The sequence below is a fragment of the Hevea brasiliensis genome, chromosome 5 (assembly GCF_030052815.1).
Source record: "Hevea brasiliensis isolate MT/VB/25A 57/8 chromosome 5, ASM3005281v1, whole genome shotgun sequence".
Taxonomy (NCBI): domain Eukaryota; kingdom Viridiplantae; phylum Streptophyta; class Magnoliopsida; order Malpighiales; family Euphorbiaceae; genus Hevea; species Hevea brasiliensis.
In genome coordinates this window covers 113,712,827-113,733,314 of record NC_079497.1, presented here as the reverse complement: position 1 = coordinate 113,733,314, position 20,488 = coordinate 113,712,827, and the positions used below count along the sequence as shown (strand labels likewise).

General features: G+C 33.5%; 2 protein-coding genes across 2 annotated transcripts; one reads left to right on the top strand and one right to left on the bottom strand.

Annotated features, from left to right (window-relative positions):
• Positions 1 to 407: 407 nt before the first annotated feature.
• LOC110656536 (uncharacterized) lies at positions 408 to 2,451 on the top strand. Its single transcript, XM_058147890.1, has 3 exons — positions 408 to 1,018; positions 1,202 to 1,264; positions 2,151 to 2,451. The coding sequence occupies exons 1-3, from the start codon at positions 891 to 893 to the stop codon at positions 2,251 to 2,253; spliced, it is 294 nt and encodes a 97-aa protein (XP_058003873.1). The 5' UTR covers positions 408 to 890; the 3' UTR covers positions 2,254 to 2,451.
• A 3,810-nt stretch (positions 2,452 to 6,261) lies between these two features.
• On the bottom strand, positions 6,262 to 13,479 carry LOC110656564 (ABC transporter B family member 1). The gene is made up of 10 exons (XM_058147483.1): positions 12,497 to 13,479; positions 12,342 to 12,396; positions 12,063 to 12,238; positions 11,761 to 11,961; positions 11,356 to 11,615; positions 10,936 to 11,252; positions 10,516 to 10,739; positions 8,936 to 9,309; positions 8,088 to 8,802; positions 6,262 to 7,799 (listed from the first exon to the last, which is right to left on the bottom strand). The coding sequence occupies exons 1-10, from the start codon at positions 12,977 to 12,979 to the stop codon at positions 6,513 to 6,515; spliced, it is 4,092 nt and encodes a 1,363-aa protein (XP_058003466.1). The 5' UTR covers positions 12,980 to 13,479; the 3' UTR covers positions 6,262 to 6,512.
• Between the last annotated feature and the right edge of the window lie 7,009 nt (positions 13,480 to 20,488).

Sequence of the window (20,488 nt, the reverse complement as noted above, 5' to 3'; positions counted from 1 at the left end):
ATGCTAAGTGCAGACAAATGCCATCTTGGTTTTCTCTCTCCCTGTACCTGGTGTTTCAACCATAGAAAGAAACCTTTCACAAAGTCATTATCCTGCTAACTCTTGATGACTAATATTTGAAGTGAGAGCTACTCACTGCTATACTGATCATATATGTATCTGTTCTTCTGTTTAATCAGATACAAATATATAAAACAGACTCCATGATATAGAATAAACAAATGAAGATTATACGAGGTTTTCATTCTCTATCTACTTCATGTTTCTGAAACCCTAAAAACACAAAACCTAGCTGTGTCTCTACGTTATCGTGGGGGTGTAACTTGAAAGGTCCATGGAATAGTGACATCACATATTGTTGCATGTGTTCATTTTTTTTTTTTTTTTAATTTTCCTTCTGCAGGACCTCCTCTGGAAATGTTGGGCTGGCTGTTACCTGCTAAAAAATTAACTAGGTAAAAAGGAAAGTACGAAGGAATTCATTTGGGCTCCTTGCGAACAAGAAACAGGTCCATGAATCCTAACGACGTGCTTCAATCTAAAGACCTTCAACGACGTCGATTTATTTATTTGTTATTAATAGAAAACACGACTCCTAACGAATTTTCACTATTTTCGGTCTCTGGATTAATCATCTGGTGTTTCAACTTTCAACACAAAACCCCCCCACAACCCTAACTTTGCATAAAATGGGAGGCAAATGTCCGAGCAGGAAAGTGAAGAAGAGAAGATACACTCACAAGACTGCTCGCCGCTCCAAATTCCTCGTCAAAGATATCCTTTTTTGAATAAAATTTTTATTTAATTTAGTCTTTTTTTCTCTTTTCGTGATTAATCCAATTTTCCCTCAATTTCTTTTATTATGTGTCTGTGAAACTGTGATTCCTTGAATGATAATGTTTTGGTCACGTGACGATGCTGTCTATGAGGAGCTGCAAAAGCCTGATGTGGAGAAGAAGGCCTTGCCCTTAGATGAGGACTTGCCTGGCATGGGCCAATATTATTGTTTGCACTGCAAGTAAGTTAATTTGAATTGAGGCTTTAACTATTTAATTAGAAAATCATCAAAGAAGGATTGTTTTTAATCTGAGGTTTCTTGTTTAGTCTTTCTATTTCAAGTAGAATTCATGTTTCAAATTTGACTGGGCTGCTTTTGTTGGATTTTTGTTGCATAATTGGTTAATTTTTTTGTTATTTTCAGCCGATACTTTGCTAATGTCACTGCGAGGGACGAGCATTTCAAGACCAAACGTCATAAGAAGCGGTAAGCTGCTTCCATTCATCTAGTTCCTGTTCTGTGTTTGCTTTGTTATAAATCACATTGCATTTTTTTTCATGGTCCATTTGTTATTTCCTCATTTTTCACATAATGTATGTACCTATACATTATGCATTAATTTGTTATGTCTAGTAAAATTATGCCTCGTTTTCCTCATTTAGATAGGTGTTTGCTCAAATGCCATAGTCTAGTAAAATTGTGGGTGGGTGGTAAAATGAACCAAATAGCTTAGTTTATTAGGTGTAGTTTTATCTTAAGCTGTGGTTGTATTAGCCATCTTGAGACTATACTATTGATCTTCCGTTTTATATTAGGAATGGTACCATATTAGACTCTTCAAGCCATTTGTGCAAGTTCATGATAGAGCAAATGCTCTAGTAGCTAAATTTGCTAGGGGAAGGAGGATTCTAGTGCTACTATTGCTGTTGAACTTGGAACCAGTTGGATGGTGGCTTGCTCTATCAAGCCACATAATGTACTGAAGTGTTTGTCTTCTTCTTCTTCCTTGTTGGGCTACACAACTGTGTGATAGCTCACTCCAAACCCATAAACATCCCTTTGAATGCTAGAATGAATCTTCATTGACCGGTTAACTACTATGTGCAGTTACTACTATTATTAACCCACTTAATACACCTACACATTTTATTATTATTATTTTTTCCATATTATGTAACCTGACTTCAAGAGGGGAAAAGAATTTGTATTTGGATATGTCCACAACTTAGATTGTACAGACCAGTTATTAAGGTCACAAATCCGATGCCTGGGAAGTTTGACCTGGGCTGGGACCTTCTTCACCTACTAACTGAAATTAAAATCCAACACTTGCTCCCCACGTGTCATCTGATATTATCATTGCAAAATGCAGTGTGAAGCAAATGATGGGACCTGCACCGCACACGCAACTGGATGCTGAATTAGCTGCTGGGATGGGTATGCCAGATAATGGTCCTACGCTTATGTCTATGTGAGCTTTCTATTTTTTTTTTAATGTATATGTTAGATGATAAGCGAGATGAGAACAGCCTGACTGTAGGATAATTGGTACTGTAAGAGTGGTCTTTGCATGATTGTTACTTGTGTGGCCACAAAAGTAGTGGCAATTAATTTTCTTTGTGGTCCACTGTATGATGTATTTTTTTTTCATGTTTGATGCATTTTCTTTCTCAGATTTTGGAGTTTGGATTGTGAATTTTTACTTTGTCAACTCTGTATCATGAACTCATTCAGATGTACTACCAAAATGTAATCCAGCGTGTATCATCCATTTTGGAATGCATCTTTCTCTACCAGCAATCACCTTTTCATGTTTCAGTGGGGTTTTGACAAAAAATGTGTAATAAAAAATACAAAATATAAAAAAAGGGTGAGTTTGAAACTAATTATAAAAAAGGGGTGAATTATGCTGAGTTAGGTGAGTGAGGAACGCTAATTATAATAGCGTTTTTAAGATCCGAACGCTATTCAAAATAGCGTCCGCGTCAAAAATTTAAAAAGAGAGCTGGACACTATTCCAAATAGTATCCAGCTAGCGTCCAACTTTTTTTTTTAATTTTTAATAATTTTATTTTATATTTTAAATAAAATATAAATATTATTTTAATAAATAAAATTATAATATATAATATTATATATTATAATATTTTTATTATAAATATTATTTTTTAATTTAAAATTAAATGAAAATTTAATAAAATAAAAAATTAAAATTAAAAAATAAATAATTAAAAAAATTTAAAAAAAGTTGGACGCTACTATAAGTAGCGTCCAACTTTTCTTTAAATTTTTAATTATTTTATTTTATTTTTTAAATAAATTAAAAATATTATTTTAATAAATAAAATTATAATGTGATATTATATATTATAATATTTTTATTATAAATATTATTTTATAATTTAAAATTAAATTAAAATTTAATAAAATAAAAAAAGTTGGAACCAACTTTTCTTAAATTTAAATTTTTTTAATTATTTATTTTTAAATTTTAATTTTTTAATTTATTAAATTTTAATTTAATTTTAAATTAAAAAATAATATTTATAATAAAAATATTATAATATATAATATTACATATTATAATTTTATTTATTAAAATAATATTTATATTTTATTTAAAATATAAAATAAAATTATTAAAAATTAAAAAAAAAGGTTGGACGCTACTATAAGTAGCGTCCGACCTTTAAACTTTTTTTAATTAATTTTTTATTATTGTAAGGAGAGCTGGTCGCTATTTTAAATAGCGTTCAGCTCTCCTTTCAAATTTTGAACCTTAAAATTAAAAATGCTATTATAATTAGGTCCCACACTCACCTCGTCCATCTCAGCATAATTCACCCCCTTACCCCCTTTTTAGTAATTAGTTTCAAACTCATCCTTTTTCTGTATTTTGTATTTTTTATTACACTTTTTTTATCGAAAGCCTGTTTCAGTGTTTTGCTAAGAAGGCTCTCAACTTTTGTTGATTGCCGTGACACAATCTACAAATAGCTTGGTACAAATTAGAATATGTTTGGTAGACCATAATGAATAACAATTGATTGAAAATGCAATGGAGACGAAGTGATTAATTAGAAATTTTACTCTATTACATTCTATTACGTTCTGCCGATACATCCACTGAATGAAATGGGCTTTGGTTTTGGATTGTGTTGGTCCTATGTTTTCTTCTCATCAGATCTGCAAAATTTTGTTGGGTTTTTTGGCTGTAGCAAGTGGCATTTCCTTGGATCAAAGATAATGTTGATGATCGGATGTCTATATGAATGAGAAAATGTTGATATAATGAAATGCATGCCTTGGCTGCGTTATAAGCCACTATGCCTCCTGAAAATGTTTCTCAATTTGGGCTGCAAACTAAGTAGGGCAGAATTGAACATATGCGAAATTTTATCTTTCTTTATGAACGGAGTTTCCTGGAATCGTAACCAACTATACTTTTGGTATTCTGTGTGTCACTAGTTTCACAGGAGAACATGTTACTATTGGCTACACTCAATTACAAAGCGAATATGTAATTTTTTAAGGTATAAACCTCCATTTTTTTTTCTTAAGCTGCTAATCCGCTGTCTCGCAAATCCAGCTTCAAGTTTAGCATTTACTCTTTTTTTTTTCAAAAAAAAAAATATATTTAACTTCGATTAGAACTCTAAATTTTATAGTCCTAGAGATAATTTCAGCATTCACTATGAGATTGATAATAGAAAGAATCACAATGTATTTTAGCATAAAATAGATATGGCATTCATATGCTATGGCATATAAAAATTCCAAGTTTGAGTTGACTTGTCTCAATGTCATGGAAATGCATGAATTTCTTATATTTGGTCGGTTTGTTTAGTCTCCATCCTAGGAATAATTACATATAATTTATGAGAGATTTCCCAGTGGCTTTCTGAGTGGATCATAGTTGATTTGTTTCTGATTGTGATTTTGCTTTATTTAGTGAAAGCAAGTGCTAAGGATGTAGCGTTTTTGTCCTCGAAGCCAGGAGCTAATAAAGGCCTGTCATTATTATTAGGTGGAAGTTTCACAATGGTTTTTATAGTTGGCTGTTTCTTGTTATCTTATATCTTTTATATTGTCTGGTCTGGGCTCTCGTTGGGTTTCTCTTGTTTTCAAATGGATAGTGGGCTGCTTGTGTCAGGTCTCCTGCAACTACTATCACTTTTTTCTGAGGGGATATGATTTGGGGGAGGGGGTTTTGAGTACACAAGCAAGATTACCAGTCCAAATTTCCAATCAATGTAAGTAAAATCTTGGCAGAATTTGTTAGCGTTTTTGAAATCAACCCAATCAAGCTCTCATGTCACTTGTTAATTTGGTTATGCTAATCAAACTTAATCCTGCAAAATGTGTATTTTTTAAAAGGAAAAAAGAGTTGACTCGTGAAGTCCTTTAATAGTTGAAGAAACCAATATATTCCATAAGGTGTAAGGTGACCTGAATTCAAAACTTTAACCTCTTTTATGGGCAGTACATAATTGCAGAACCAAGAAGAAGGTTATCATAGCTTTTGAGGCATCTGTCTCTCCTATTGTTTTTCAGTATTTGCCGCTTCCGATCCAGACAAGAACAATAGTCACAGTCAGTATTTAGCAGTGTGTTACCACCCAATATCACTCCAAAAGCTAAAATGCTCTGAGCACTTGAAAACAAAACAAGACCACCACAATCAACACCCTATCTGTGGCCACTAGCATCCTTACATTTCTTTAACAACAAAGAGATTAGGTGTGTCCCACACACTCATAGACAAATAGCATCCCATGAGGCTAGGATCAAAGATCAAACACCATCATCTCTTCCCTGTCATTTTCAATGGGATAAAATCCCACATCCTAAACTTTTCTTTCACGCCTGTCCACCGCCAGCTATTGCTTGAAAATGTAAAGATTATATTGATTCCCTTCCTGTCTCTTTGCCTTGCTATTTTTCCTCTTTTCACTCGGTTTCCTCGTGTTGCAATCTTGTCCTTAAAAACCTTAGTGCATATTTACAACCACCATGTGAACTTGGACGTTCAATAATTTTGTTCCCCACACTCCACATCGAGAAAAATAGATGCAAACCCAATTTAGATCAAGAGTGGATGATTTCAAATTGCCAAGAATTTATTACCTTTTAAGTTTGGATGGTGAACTATAATCACCACAGCACGTTATTAGTCTGAGGTCTACATCTCACAGACAATAGGTCCATTACTTTTCGAACATGCATGAGTGGCGTTGTAATGGAATCATAAAACCCTCCATTCATCATTGTGGGGAAATATTTAAAGGATTCCATGCAAGATTTGATAGATAATGGAGATTTGGACATATTTGTTTTAGCACATATCCATTTGTACATCAAAATGTAGGGTCTGTCTTTTGAGTTTTGACACCTTTCTTTCTCCATTATTTTCCAACATTAGGCATCTTTCCTTCCATCCCAACACTTTCATCAAAGTGGAAGAGAAACTGATGCACGAGGTATGCTTCCAGGAATCTGTCCCTTCTTTTGGTAAATACATAATCACTATATTTCACTCCTGCAACTAATTGTCATAATCGTTTTCCTTGGAAAGATTCATAGGATCAGAATATATGGTAAAAAAAAATATAATTAGATAATACACAATACTATACTATACCATGGCATTAAAACTAAAAAAAAAATACTCAAAAATCACAAGGGGTATGTGGGAATATACTCCTCTTACTGCTGCTGCTTTCTCTTGATCTCATTAGCCTTCCCTCTCTTCGTCGTCCTTCTGTCTAGCAGAGGAACTTGATCCTGAAGTCATTCCAATGACTTGGCTATGTGTAAACCTTTGTAACTGTATCATCCGAGCATAACATCCATCAGGATAATTTTTCAATAGATGAGAGTGGGATCCTTGCTCTGCTACTTTCCCATCGTCGATCACAGCAATGACGTGGGCATTTCTAATAGTTGATAGTCTGTGTGCAACCACAATCGTGGTCTTTCCCGAACAAGCACGGTCTAGAGCCTCCTGGACAGACCTCTCAGACTCAGCATCTAGCGCACTTGTTGCCTCATCAAGTAGCATAAGTTCTGCCCTTCTTACAAGAGCCCGAGCTATGGCAATTCTCTGCTTCTGTCCACCGGATAACTGCACTCCCCTCTCCCCTACAAATGTTTTGTACCCATCTGGCAATCCTGATATGAATTTATGAGCATTGGCTAAAGTAGCAGCTTCAATGATTTCTGCCTCTGTTGCTGATTCATGACCGTAGGCAATGTTTTCGTAAATGGTAGCTGCAAAGAGACATGGCTCCTGAGGGACCATGGCAATGTGCTTTCTCAGGGACTTGAGGTTGTATTTTCGAATGTCCTTCCCATCAATCATAACCCTTCCTGATGATGGCTCATAGAAACGCTGTATAAGTGCAATGACTGAGCTCTTACCACATCCACTTGGACCTACAAGGGCTAGAGTTTTTCCAGCTCTTGCACGAAGATTGAGATCACGGAAAATTGGGACATCAGGGCGAGTTGGATAAGAGAAGTCTACGTGCTTTAGTTCAACTTCTCCACGAAGACGGTCAGGAACTGCGGTGGCATCTGGATCATCAGGTTCAATTTCTGTTTTGCGGTCAAGCAGGTCGAAGACTGAGCGCATGGCTCGACCGCCCTTGATAAAGTCAGGAGCTAAGGTTAATGTTTCAGCTGCGCCATTGGCAGAAACCATAAGGACCATGAAAACTCGAATTGTCTTTGAGAAATCTGAAATCCCATGCTTCACCAGCCAAGATGCATACCAAAGACCAAGAGCATAGGAAGCATAGAGTGAAAACTGGGCTATTCCAAATCCACTTCCAGCTATCTGCCCCTTCCAAAAGCAGCGTCGGAGGGGAATTTGAAGGTTGGTGTCGAAAAGACCAACTATTTGTGACTCTGAATTGAAGGCAGCAACAGTCCTTACATTGGCTATGGCCTCACCTGCCAGTTGTGTGGCTTTGGCATGTGCAGCTTCTAAGTCCCCGGAGAAACCAGTCATGAACATTTTCTGTTGAAACCCAACAAAAATGGTGACAAAAAAATGATTCATTTTTGGTGATATTAGGACAAAAGTTTCAAATGGCAAGGAAAATAAGAACTGTTGCTCATAATTATTGACTCCATTCAATTTTCTCAAATTTTCCCTCTTAAAATATATTCCATTTGTCCCACTCAAATAATCTATTGAATTCAATGCACATTTTAATTAACGGTTCACCACTAGCTTCTAATAATTTGACCATTTGTTTCCAAACATGGTAAAATTGATGTTGATGAACAAATTAGAGAAACAAACCTGTAGAACAGTGGCTGCAACAACCAAGGGGAAGACAGCTATAAGGACAAGGGCTAGGCGCCACTGCAAAACAAACCCTGCGGTGCAAGCAACTAGCATCAAGGCTGTATTCTGTACAATCACTGAAATCCTGTCTCCAATGGCTGATCTGACATTGTTTGCATCGAGAGCTAATCTTGCTGCAATCCTAGCACTCTCATTTTCCTCCTGATCAAACCATGCCATTTCATTTTTTAGTACTGCTGCCAGCATTTTCTCCCTCACTCGTTTTGTAAGATTCTCTCCTACAATGTCCCAGAAGAAATGCTGCAATGTGTTGAAGATTAGTGCAGCCGATGAGAGCCCAATCAACAAATAGCAGTACTTTCCAATTTCTCGGCTCATATAAGCATGGTTTTGATTATAGTAGACACTGAGGACAGCACTGAGGACATAGGCAAAGAAGGCACTCAGGGAGCCACAAATAACTGAGCCTATAGAACCAACTAGTGCGTAAACCCATTCAGGAGAATTCATCTTTGCCAGGCGCCAGAATGAACTCGCTTGCTCTTTGAAAGCAAGCTTTTCGAGTCGGTAATTGGGATGTGTGGCATCAAGGGAGAGACTAAAATCTGAGGTAGAGAAGTCAGATAGCCTGCGTGAGTATGGTGATCGACCATAAGAAGAATTACGTGCAATTATTGGTGAGCTCACAGAGTTCCTGGCACTTGAGGGCCTGCAGATGAAGAACCCATTAGTGAACAAACTAATGACATTTTTTATTATAATATATGCGCCATTTTGGAAAACCAGAAAAATTTATGGAACAGATCTTTTAAAGTGAAATTGAAATTAGAAAGTTGAAACACCTTGCGCTACTCTTTCTGGCATTGTTCATAGCTGTTTCATGAGCCATTTCCTGCATTCTGATGAGCTTGGCATAAACACCATTCTCTCCTTTGGCAATAAGCTCATCATGGGTTCCGATTTCAGTGACACTACCCTGCTGGAGAACAGCTACAAGATCAGCCTTGCGAATGGTGGAGAGCCTGTGAGCAATGACAAGAGTTGTCCTCCCAATCATGAATCTGTCAAGGGCCTCCTGCACCAGTTTTTCTGATTCAGAGTCCAAAGCACTAGTTGCCTCATCTAAAAGCAGAATAGCAGGGTTTTTCAGCATTGCCCTTGCTATAGCTATTCTCTGCTTCTGTCCTCCAGACAACTGCAGTCCTCTCTCACCTACCTGTCATTTTCAACATTATTTCTTACTGATGCTCACTGGTAATTCCGCATAAATTTTATGATAGTTGATTCCAGTACAACACAAAAAAAGAAACAAAAACATGGAATTACGTTAACAGCTTTGGTCGAGGTAAGATATTTGGTTTATTTCCTCTTCAAACCACTCAAACAATTAATTAAAATTTTTCCTGGTATAATTTTGTTATCATTGAACTGTCTTTAATTTTAGTCACCTTTTCAGATTTTCCTGCCGGTCAGTTGTAAATTTAAATATGCAAGTAATGAATCTTAATTAAAGGCTTGCTTACTGATTTTATTATTTGTTTTCTATACATGAATTGGAAGATGTTGATTTAACTTCCAATCCTTGCTGATTAACTAGTGCCTAAATGAATAGTCCATTCATTATCATTCTTTCAGGTATTTCTTCCCATCTGTTCTCTTCAAGTCATCATCCACCTCCTTGGTCAACATCATAAAGATTCTTATTCTCCTTCTAATGTTGAATTGTTTATTTTTCCCAAGGGTTAGACTAACACATATAATGAAGACTTGATGCTCTTCATTTTCTTATAATATTGTCTTCTTCATGTCTCATAAGTTATATCCTCTTTCTAATTATATTTTCCCCTTATTTATGCACATGGATTGTAGACTGAAGCATGTTACCTTCCTTCAAATGCATGAATGACCAAAACACATCCTCACATTTGGCTTCTAAAAAACAAATTAAATAAAGTTAGGCCAAGTTTGTTGACCAAATAAGTAATTTCAATATTTAATACCCCCAAAATATTGAAGTAGCAAGTAGCAATTATTTGCCATAAAAAAAAAATCTAACCAACCATGATCCCTACTGGTCAAGATCCATCATTTCACTTTCACTATCTAGAACAACCCACTTTACCCCACTCCCCGTCTCCCTCATCTGACATAAAGAAAACATGTCAAACTTGTATAGGATAGCACTTAGTTTGGCAATTATTATGGTTGGATGTCAAAGGAGAGTAGTTAGCCATTTAATCAATTTACTTGGAAGATTTCAATTTCAATTTCAGAAGATTCCCAGTTTTTGAGTGAAATAGATGGTTATCAGAACAAGTTCATGATCAACTGTGATGAAAATTACCACAAGAGACAAAACTTTCATTGCCCTATTGGATTTCTTAGGTCGTATTCACAGTTTAATGTCAAAAAACTAACACACCTGAGTATCAAAGCCTTCAGGTAGCTTGACAATAAATGAATGTGCATTGGCAACTCTGGCAGCTTCTTCGATTTCGATTTGATCTGCATCAGGTCTACCCAACAGTATATTTTCTTTAATGGTGGTGGCAAACAGGGCAGGCTCTTGGCTAACAAGTCCTATTTGTTGTCTCAACCATCTCAATTTTAATGTCTTGATGTCATGCCCATCTAGCAGAACTTGCCCTGAAGAAAAAATATCGATTTTATTAATAGAATTTCTTTAAAACACCAATACTCACTTGGAGTACATGAACTCAAGAACCAAAGTTTACAAATTGGTAAGCATACACCCATTAATTTTGTGGAGCAAAAGATCAGCAGATGTACAAGTAAAGATATCACCTTTATGAATATAGAATAAAACTATAGCAGAATTTACCTGAGTTGGGATCATAGAATCTCTCAATGAGGGAGACCACAGTGCTTTTGCCAGAGCCGCTGCTGCCAACCAGAGCTATGGTCTTGCCGGCAGAAACATTGAGGGTAAAATTGTTTAGAATCCGCACGTCTGGCCTAGATGGGTAGGAGAAATCTACATTTTTGAGCTCTACTAGCCCTGTAACCGAGTCTAACTCTAACCCAGATTCACTGTTTCGATCAACAGCAGGCTTATGATCAATTATACGAAAAATTTTTGTAGCAGCAACTTTTGCTTTCGCAAATGCACCCATACTAGGGGCAGATTGGCCTAAAGCCCTGCCAAACAAGCAAAACAAAAGTTAAGAAACCCAAAAATGAAAGGGAAAAGGATTGAATTAGAGAAAGCGGTCAAATTTTGTAACGGAAACAGAGCACTTACAATCCTCCAATCATGACAGCGAACATGGTGGCTATTGCTAGTCCTCCATTGGTGTAGTGATGCCTAACAAGATAACCTCCATACCATAGAAGCAGAGCATAGCAGCAGAAAACAACAAAGTAGGTTGCACCTAATCCCATTCCCTTAGCAAATCCACTCTTGTAACCGACTCTTTGAGCCACTTTCAATGCTGACGAATAGCCTTGCAATGCTCTTGATTCTCCAACAAATGCCAAAACAACCCGAATTTGGACTATCGTCTGCAATTTGGCTTCAATTTAGCACATACCCAGATACTAAAATGCAGAAAATTTTTGCCGTAAAAGTAACTCTAAATCCTATCCTGCACAACCCAAAATTAAGAGAATAGAGATTACCAATTTGAACCTTGCATTCCTTTCTTACCTGTTCTACAATGTTTCCTGCCTGTGATAGAGCTTCTTGGCTCTTCCCAGATAACTTAGCTAACGTGTTGGTGTGGATTGCTGCAATTACAGCAATAAGAGGAACCACTGCTAGAGTGACCAGTGCTAATTGCCACACAGCTGTGAAACCCACCACAAATCCAGACACAAATGTTGCCATGTAGTGAAGGAAATTGCCCAGCTGTTCAAAAATATAAACAAAACAAAACCAAGAAGATCACATTTTTGTCCAAGACCTCATCAAAAGCTGGAACAGGGGAGTTGCGTTCTGTTCTGTTTTACCTTCTCACTAATGGCATCTTGGACCATCACCGCATCGGTGTTAATGGCAAAAACGACGTCCGAGGTGCGAACCTCGGTGTCAAAGTACTGAATGTCCTGGTTTAGAGCTGCTTCTAAGTACTTGATCCTCATCCTAGTTGTTTGCCTCTCTCCAGTCCACATCCAACATGATATCTCTGTACCCAATTCAAAAGCTCTGTTTCACTTCACATTAACATATAAGCAAATAAAGAAAACCAGAAACAGAACACAATAAATCGAAACAGAGTCAAGAACAACCTGCCCAGGAAGACGCCCAGATTGCAGCACCAACAATAAGAAAGTAAAATGCGTACTGCGATTTTCAAAAATCCAGAACTAGTTAATTTCATTGGATCAGAATGGTAACTCAAAATTGGATTCTTGTGAATTTGTTTTTCTTTTCTTTTCTTTACCTTCAAAACTTCTTGCATCATCTTATCCATGTCATTGGCGTTAGACCCGAAAGAGTTAACAAGATCGGCGAAGAAGCGGAGAAAGAGAGGCAAAGAAGAGCCATGTACAAGTGCACCAATAGACCCAATAGCCATCAACACATAATCCAACCCATCAGCAAATCTGAACAGCTCTCCAAACCCAACAGTAGCAACATCCCCTGACTTCTCTCCATTACCACTTGGACTACTACTACTACCAGCACCACTACCATCTTTCTTTGGGGTAGTGTTATCCATTTCTCTTCTCTCTAGTACAGTCTCTTGATGGTTTTCCTCTTGTTGTTGGTGTTCTTTGGAGTTGATTGTTAGAGTTGGAGTTGGAGGAGCGGAAGCAGTGTTGTTTATAAAGGGGTCATGAGCAGGAGGCACGAGTTCGAGGCCTTGCATTTCGGACCATTTCCACTGCTCAATCGTCTTTATCTCCTGAGACTCTTGTGACATTTGCAAAAATTCTCTCTCTTTACTCTTTCGCTTAGCTTATTTTAGCTTTATTGAAACAACAAACCCACCACCCACCCTCCCTTACCTCTTCTTTATTATCTCACTTCTCTATCCCACCTGGCTTTTGAGCTCATGTTCTTTTCCTCCCCCCTCTCTCTCTCTTTTTAATCCCTTTCTTGGGTTTTTCTTTTTCCCCTTCTTTTTCAAGTTTTTACTCTCCACATACAGTATTATCTAATCAAACAATTCTCTTTCTTTCTTTCTTTCTTTCTTTCTTTTCTTCCTTCAATACAAAACACCAATTAGGCTTTGCTTATATTATAAAAAACATTGAAAATGACACAAACAGGTTGAGAGAGAGAGAGAGAGAGAGAGAGAGAGAGAGAGAGAGATTTTCCACCCGACACTGAACACAGGGAAACTTTAGAGATGGGTTTTTGACCAGAACAGCTTCTCATTTAAAGAAAAAACTTGAAAAAAAAAAAAGAAAGAAAACCAGTAAGAGTACTGTTATTAATGATTGTTGTGAAGCGTTGGTTTTGGTTTTCAATTTAGCAATTTCTTTTGTTTAAAAGGGATTTTGGCTTGTTCTGCAAGTTAAAGAGAAAAAATCTGTAAAGTTAAAAACCAGAAAGAAAGCTTGTGGAACAAAATATTTCAATGTTCATACTTTACCTTAACCTTATCTTTACCTCCCTCACTGTCGTCTGTCTCTAGCCTATAAATCCGGCGTCCTTTGCTATAAACTCTAGATTTATATTAATAATTAATTAATTATTATTATTAATAATAACATAAAAACGTTTTTTTTTTCTTCTTTCACATTCAACCAAGCACCACCTTTCTTGCATGCTTGCTTCTCTCCCTTTTTTCTGTTCTCTTTCTGTAACACTGCCTTTCTCATGTGAATTTCCACTCATTTTCATCATACTACTCGTCCATTCTTGGCGTCTATCCTCCTGTTAATTTTTTATATTTATGATGAGAATACTACAAAAAAAGTATGCTATTGACGACATTAATAATTTCATTTAGAGATGAATATCAAGAAATTTCTACTGACTTAACCTTTCCCATTTTAGATTTGAGAGCAGTACTAAATGCTAACTATTAATGGATCCACCTAAATCTAACAGCAAGTATAAAAAGACTATAGCAGGTGAATTAAGGTATTTAATTTAATGGTGCTGTATATATAATTAATTATAATTTATGCAATCTTTTTTTATTGTTGGTGAAAAGTGTCAATGTAAACTCTAGCTATATTTGTTAAAAGGGCTTCTTCTCTTGGTAAAAATTAAAACTACCAACTTACATGCCAGGCTAGGTTTCTTCAATTCTTTGAACTTGAATGCTTTAAGCCACCAACATTCCAGTAAATAAGATCTCAGATGTTGAATTTCTACTTTTATGTCAGGCTAAACAGCTATTATCGTTACAATCTTCAACTATTCTTGTACTAAAAACCACACAAAATATATAGAAATTCTTTAAAACATGATGAGGAAGTGAGATTCCAAGAAATTGTCGGGAAATCCTGTGAAAATCTTGGGATTCCTCTAAATTTTTGTTCTTTATTAAAAAATGACAGCAAATTAACCCATTTCTTTAAAATGAAACTATAAAAGTTTACTGATTTTTTTTTCCAAGTCCCTGTACTGCTGCACACTGCCAAAGTTGAACTCAGTAAACCAACCTGTTCTTAGAAATGAGAGTGTGAGATGTTGCTTTAATCATATGGGTTTGGAGTTCTAATTTTGGATTAATTAGAAATTAGAACAGAGTATAGAATAGAGAATACAAATAAAGCAAAGGCTGACATTTTCTGACAGTGTAAATTCCTTTAAGTGGCAATATTTTATTTTTCACAATATATTCCTTTATTTCAGTGGAATTATATAAAAGAAAAGAAAAGGAATTTAAATGGAAAACGTTAAAGAGAAAATAATAAAAGAAGAAGAAGGGTGGGAAAGTGGGTTTGATATCTTTCTCTCTTTTCACGCATATATCGTACTGGGTTTTCTCTGCAAGTCCTCCTGGCCAAGCCTCTTCTTCTTTGGCTTTGTCCTCCACCCACGGGCACTTGTCCACTTTCTCCTCTTACTTTTTTTTTTTAAAATTTTTGTTTTTACAGTTAAGCCAATGCTTTCTGTTCTTTAATTTATTTATATATTATATCTCACTAGAAATTAAAAAAAAAAAGGAAGATATGATACAACAGATGAAATCCTCATCAGTTTATATTATGTGATTTCAATACCATTAAATTATTATTATTATTTTTTAACTCTAAGCCAAGCATCATTCTTTACCTAGTAAGAGAGACCTCAGCAACCTTGGCCAATTGGAAATGGGGGAGGAAAAAATCATGAATTGCATAAGCAACCAAAGTTGGTGGAGGAAAATACAGAAGATGTGCATTATATGTCAGGTGAGACATTACTATTTAAAGAAGTTGGGATCTCATCAATGTGATGTAACCAGCAAATTAACCCCAACTACTCTCTTACCACAGGAAGTAAACTTCTGCAACTACAAATATGGGAAAAAGTTAAAATTTATGTGTAATGCTATAGTAACTCAGATTTTTTTTTTTTTTCTGTTAATTGGTAGAATGCATATATCCAATATTAGGGACAGAACTTGACATTTTAATAAAACACAGCAGTAACTCAGACTTATTTGATGATTTCATTTGATGTCATTGTATTTGAGATGCCCTAATAATCATCACCCCAACTCCATGATGTACCACACAGAAGAGGGTTGTATAATCACCAAATAGAGAAGTCATAGTCCCAAAGAAAAAGTAATGACTATTGCTAATAATAGGCCTCAACTTATGGTTTATGCAGCTTTTACCCCATTAGAATATATATAATAATAAAGTGAAGATTCCTTAGAACTAGGATTAGAATAGGACAGGCAAAAGAGAGAAGTGAACAAAGATATTAGGGTTACTTTCTTGCTCATATGATTCAGTTTCTTGTACCAGTAGCTATCTAAGAGAACAATAAAGAAAAAATGGGCACTATCATCATCAAGAAAACTCTTGGCATCTCATAAGATTATTGTTAATTAGAAAAAGAAAATAATAAAACATCCCTAGCAAGATTGGTTGGACATTAGGTGCAAAGTGGCAGCATTAGTTGAATTAAATTATACATTATATTAGTATTAGTACTAAAACTCTTTTAATTTATAGGCAGGTAATCTGCCAAATTTAAGGGAGGAGTAAGTGACTTTGAAGAAGTCAAAAAGGGGAAAAAGAAAAGAAAATCCCTCTCTCTATCTCACTATTTGAGAGGCTGTAATTATTAGTGTAATTATAAAAGGGATGGTCCATTTTCACCCTCTTTATTCTTAATCCAATGTGAGAAAGGTATAAAAAAAATTGTTTAATTATTAAAAAAATTCCCAGTAAAATCAAACACTCATGAAATTTTGAAAGAGGTGCATGTGGCACTCATTATGCCATTCCATTGTCTTTCTTGTGGTTAAGTGTGCATTTTTTTATTAAATCTTAATTGGGAATAGGATTATGTAGTCTTAATTTATAAGTTATGATGATTTTGTGGGGGGTGTTGGATGCAACTGCACCCAGATGATGGTTATGTGTTGGTAACTTGGCTTCCTAACAACAACACAAGTGGCAAAATTACTTGAGCATAGCTAGCTCCTAGCTGCCTCATAAATTTTTATTTACTTGTGTAATCTCACACAACTTTCATTGCTTTTTTATTTATTTAACATTTAAATATATACTAAGATCTTATTATAAATTAATATAATTAATCTCTTCATATCATTTAAAAAATATAAAAAATTATTTTCAAATTCTCTATCATTTTACATGATGTGGATTTTAAAGTTCATGGTAAATGAGAATGAAGATAAAACTGCCTCTATAAAAAATATAATAAAACCTTGATTTATTAATAAATAATAAATTATTATCTAATGAAATGGGAGGATTTATTTTTTAAAATATTTATAATTAAAAATACTTTTATCAATTTTCAATCATTTATTTTTTTTTAAAATGATTTTAAACTCATACTCTTTTCCTATTAGTCTGATAAAATAAATAATTTTGAAACACTTATTAGAAAAATTAAGATCTAATCGATACAATTGAATTAATTTTACTTCCGCACAAAATTAATTTTATTTAATCAAATGTATTAAAAGTATGTAATTAATTGGACATAAAATATTAAAATTGTGCAAATTAATATTAACATAAAAAAATATATTTGTTAATAATATTTGAGAATGCCACCAAGTGTGGTAGTTTGGTGGTTAATTTGATAAGATTGTTTTATCTCACCTCGATTCAACTCTTCACACCATAAAAACTGAATATTATCTTTACTTAGAAGTGTAATGGGAGTCGAGACCGATTGTGTCCAATAGTTCGTCTCATTGAATATTATCTCAAATTTGTTGAATTAAATTGAGGATATCAACTGGTGATTTCGAGTGTCAAACCTAAAAGAATTATAACTGTTATGCTCAAAAAGTCCTAAAAGAATATTTGATGATCATTGTCATTCAAATACAGCCTCAACTGCAGTCAAATGTGCATTCTAAAGATGAGATTTGATGTTTAAATAAATTCCTACTATAAAATGCTAAATACAATTGATGAACCATAATGAAACTATAACAAATTATAAATATAATCACAGAGAATCCTAATTAAATCTCAAACCTTTTCCATATCTTGAGCAACGAGCGTCAAGAAAAGACGGTTTGATTTGAGATATGGTAGGGAACTTGTTAGACATGTGAAATAAAGGGTAAACAATTATTTCTTTTTTTCCCTTAATAAGATGATAGTATATAATAACAAGCTCATGAAAAAGTGTGAAACTGGGAAAATTAGGGTTTATTTTGGGTCCACCTTCTTAGGCTCTTTCAATTTCCCAAGCAGGATTTAATTGACTAGAAAATACACAATAATAAACACTATTAAATATGATCATGCCCTACATGCTCTCTTTTTTTATGACTTTGCATCCATTTTGGGTCACACATGTTTTTAGCAGCTTCTGGACCCTATTCTATATATCTCTATATGCTCATCTATCATCTTCTTCATTTGGGTGTTTATAATATTAGCCATAGCTTCATTTCCTATCTCAATTGTTTATTTTTCCACCCTTTTGTTGCAAAATGAGAGGCAGTCCATTGAGACAACTTAGATCCCTAAAAATCAAGTGAATAGTCAATTAATTCTAATTTTTTAGCAATGATTTATTTTAATTCAAGCAAACTCATTTCACATATTAAGAACTCTTACTTCAATCTACTCGTTTATCTTTGTCCATTTAACTCAGTTTAATAATATAAGCATTAATTATTATTATTATAATATTCTTATTTTCTTATAAAAAAAATAAGTGAATAGTTGATCTTCCATTGCATAAAAAGAAATTATTACTTTTTTCTGCTATCAGGTTGCTCCTTTATTTTGGTCTCATATATGTTTTCAGATTTTTCACTTAACATCACAAATTTTAAATTAATTGTATAAGTTTTGACCTAATTATCAGGTTTTAATTTGACTTGTTTCATTAAGTTTTTTTTACTATTATTTAATAAATAATTTAGTTTATTGAAGAAAAAGAAATTATTACTATTATAGATTCTTATGATATAGCCCTTGGGTTGGATTTTTTTAATCAAATTATTGATATTGGTGAATATTTTTAATGGTTTTTACTTATTAAATTCATTAATTAACTAGATTTTTTTATTAATAAAGGCAAAATCTATATCTTTAATTATATTATTAAAAATCCTACACTTCAGAGCACAGAAGGTTTTAACCTTTGTCATATTGCAGGTAACTTTTTAGCTTTAATGATACAATCTTAACTTTTTCAAGAATATTTATAGGTATCAATAATGTGGCATAATACTAAAACCTAACACTAAGAAGTGGGAAATCTTGGGAACAAGATTTGGATATTTTTGTCAAATTTCTACCAAACATCAGTGACAACCTATGAGAGTAGGTAAACATCACAGATACAGTAGTGAGAACAGAGACAAATCAAGTGGAGAAATTTCTTGGCAGAAATTTCATGTGAACTGTTTATTATCCTAAACACACCACTTGGTTGTTCAACAGCCATTCCAGGAAAATGGGTTAAATGGTATCCCCTTGTCATTTCACAAACAGAAAACTTGTAAAATATTTCCAATCAAAGTTGAGGTTTGTGGTTAATTAATTATCAAGTATTATTTTTATATATTCAATTCTCCTTTAGTACTTTTTGAAAAGAGAATAATAACTTTATGTTATTGACATTCTCTCTTTTTTTTTTTTTTTTTTACATAGTGTTTAGTTGGATTCTACAATAAACATTGATATTTATTTGAAATGAATTCTAACTAAATTTGAAATGATACAATTTCAAACACAGAATTTAATTGAATTCTATATAATTTCAGAATTAAAATTCATTTTTCTTCATTTTTTAAATTATTTTCAAGAATAAGATTAAAAAATTATAATTTTCTACATCATTTATAATATAATTTAAAACTTAAAATTTTGCATAGTTATATTTTATTTTATTTTTTTTATATTTTTTAGGGAATCATAAATATTAGTTGTAATGTTTAACATTATAGTGATTAAATTTGAACTTTTAAAAAAGAAAAAAATTGTATAATATTATTTTTATACGTCTAATCAAATTATTTAATATTAATATGTACGAAAATTTAAATTAACACTAACACAAAATATAAATATTTAAAACTATGTAATTATTTAAAAAGTTTTGAAGCCAACTTCCTCCTTATTTTTTGTTCTTAAAATGTAACCCTTCTTTCTCACAAGTTACTCATTTCTAAATTTGCATGCCACAAAGGTTATTCAATCTCCTTACTACAATCACAATCACTCTCCTTGTTACTAGAGATTTTCCAAAATAAAAATAGTCACACAAAAGAGGAGAGTCATGAGTTTTAGATAACAATTTTGACTATTTCAAGCCTTCGATCATTTAATCAACAACATCAATCAACTCTTCTTATATAAAGTATCCAATAAGCAAACAAACTCATCAAATTCAAATGAATTTTTGGGTATATTGGTGATGATTGACCTGCAACATTTCAATATGATTCTTATTGATCCACAGTTGATTGGTGATAATATGTGAGTGAAATCAATTTTAGCATCTTTTGAACTTTCATGGGTGATCAATCATAAATGCAACAAATGTCAAATAGAAAGCAAAAAGAGAGAATAAAAAAATAAAATTTTACTTTTATTAAATAAAATATTACATTTGTATGTAAATTTTGACTATTTTAATCAGTTAGATAAAATTATAAACAATTTCAAAAATTTAATTTAAATTGTTAAATTAATATTTGAATTAAAAGGTATATTTATAAAAAAAATATTAAATTTTAATTTAATTGAATTTTTATATTAATAAAAATAATTATAAATTATAACAAATTTGATGCATATGCAATCGTGCG

Coding starts and splice junctions, on each gene's coding strand:
- LOC110656536 (XM_058147890.1), top strand. CDS start 891: ATGATAATGTTTTGGTCACGTGACGATGCTGTCTATGAGGAGCTGCAA. Junction 1,019..1,201: donor TATTATTGTTTGCACTGCAA/GTAAGTTAATTT, acceptor TGTTATTTTCAG/CCGATACTTTGCTAATGTCA. Junction 1,265..2,150: donor ACCAAACGTCATAAGAAGCG/GTAAGCTGCTTC, acceptor TGCAAAATGCAG/TGTGAAGCAAATGATGGGAC.
- LOC110656564 (XM_058147483.1), bottom strand. CDS start 12,979: ATGTCACAAGAGTCTCAGGAGATAAAGACGATTGAGCAGTGGAAATGG. Junction 11,253..11,355: donor GCTGTCATGATTGGAGGATT/GTAAGTGCTCTG, acceptor CTTGTTTGGCAG/GGCTTTAGGCCAATCTGCCC. Junction 9,310..10,515: donor CTGAAGGCTTTGATACTCAG/GTGTGTTAGTTT, acceptor TGAAAATGACAG/GTAGGTGAGAGAGGACTGCA.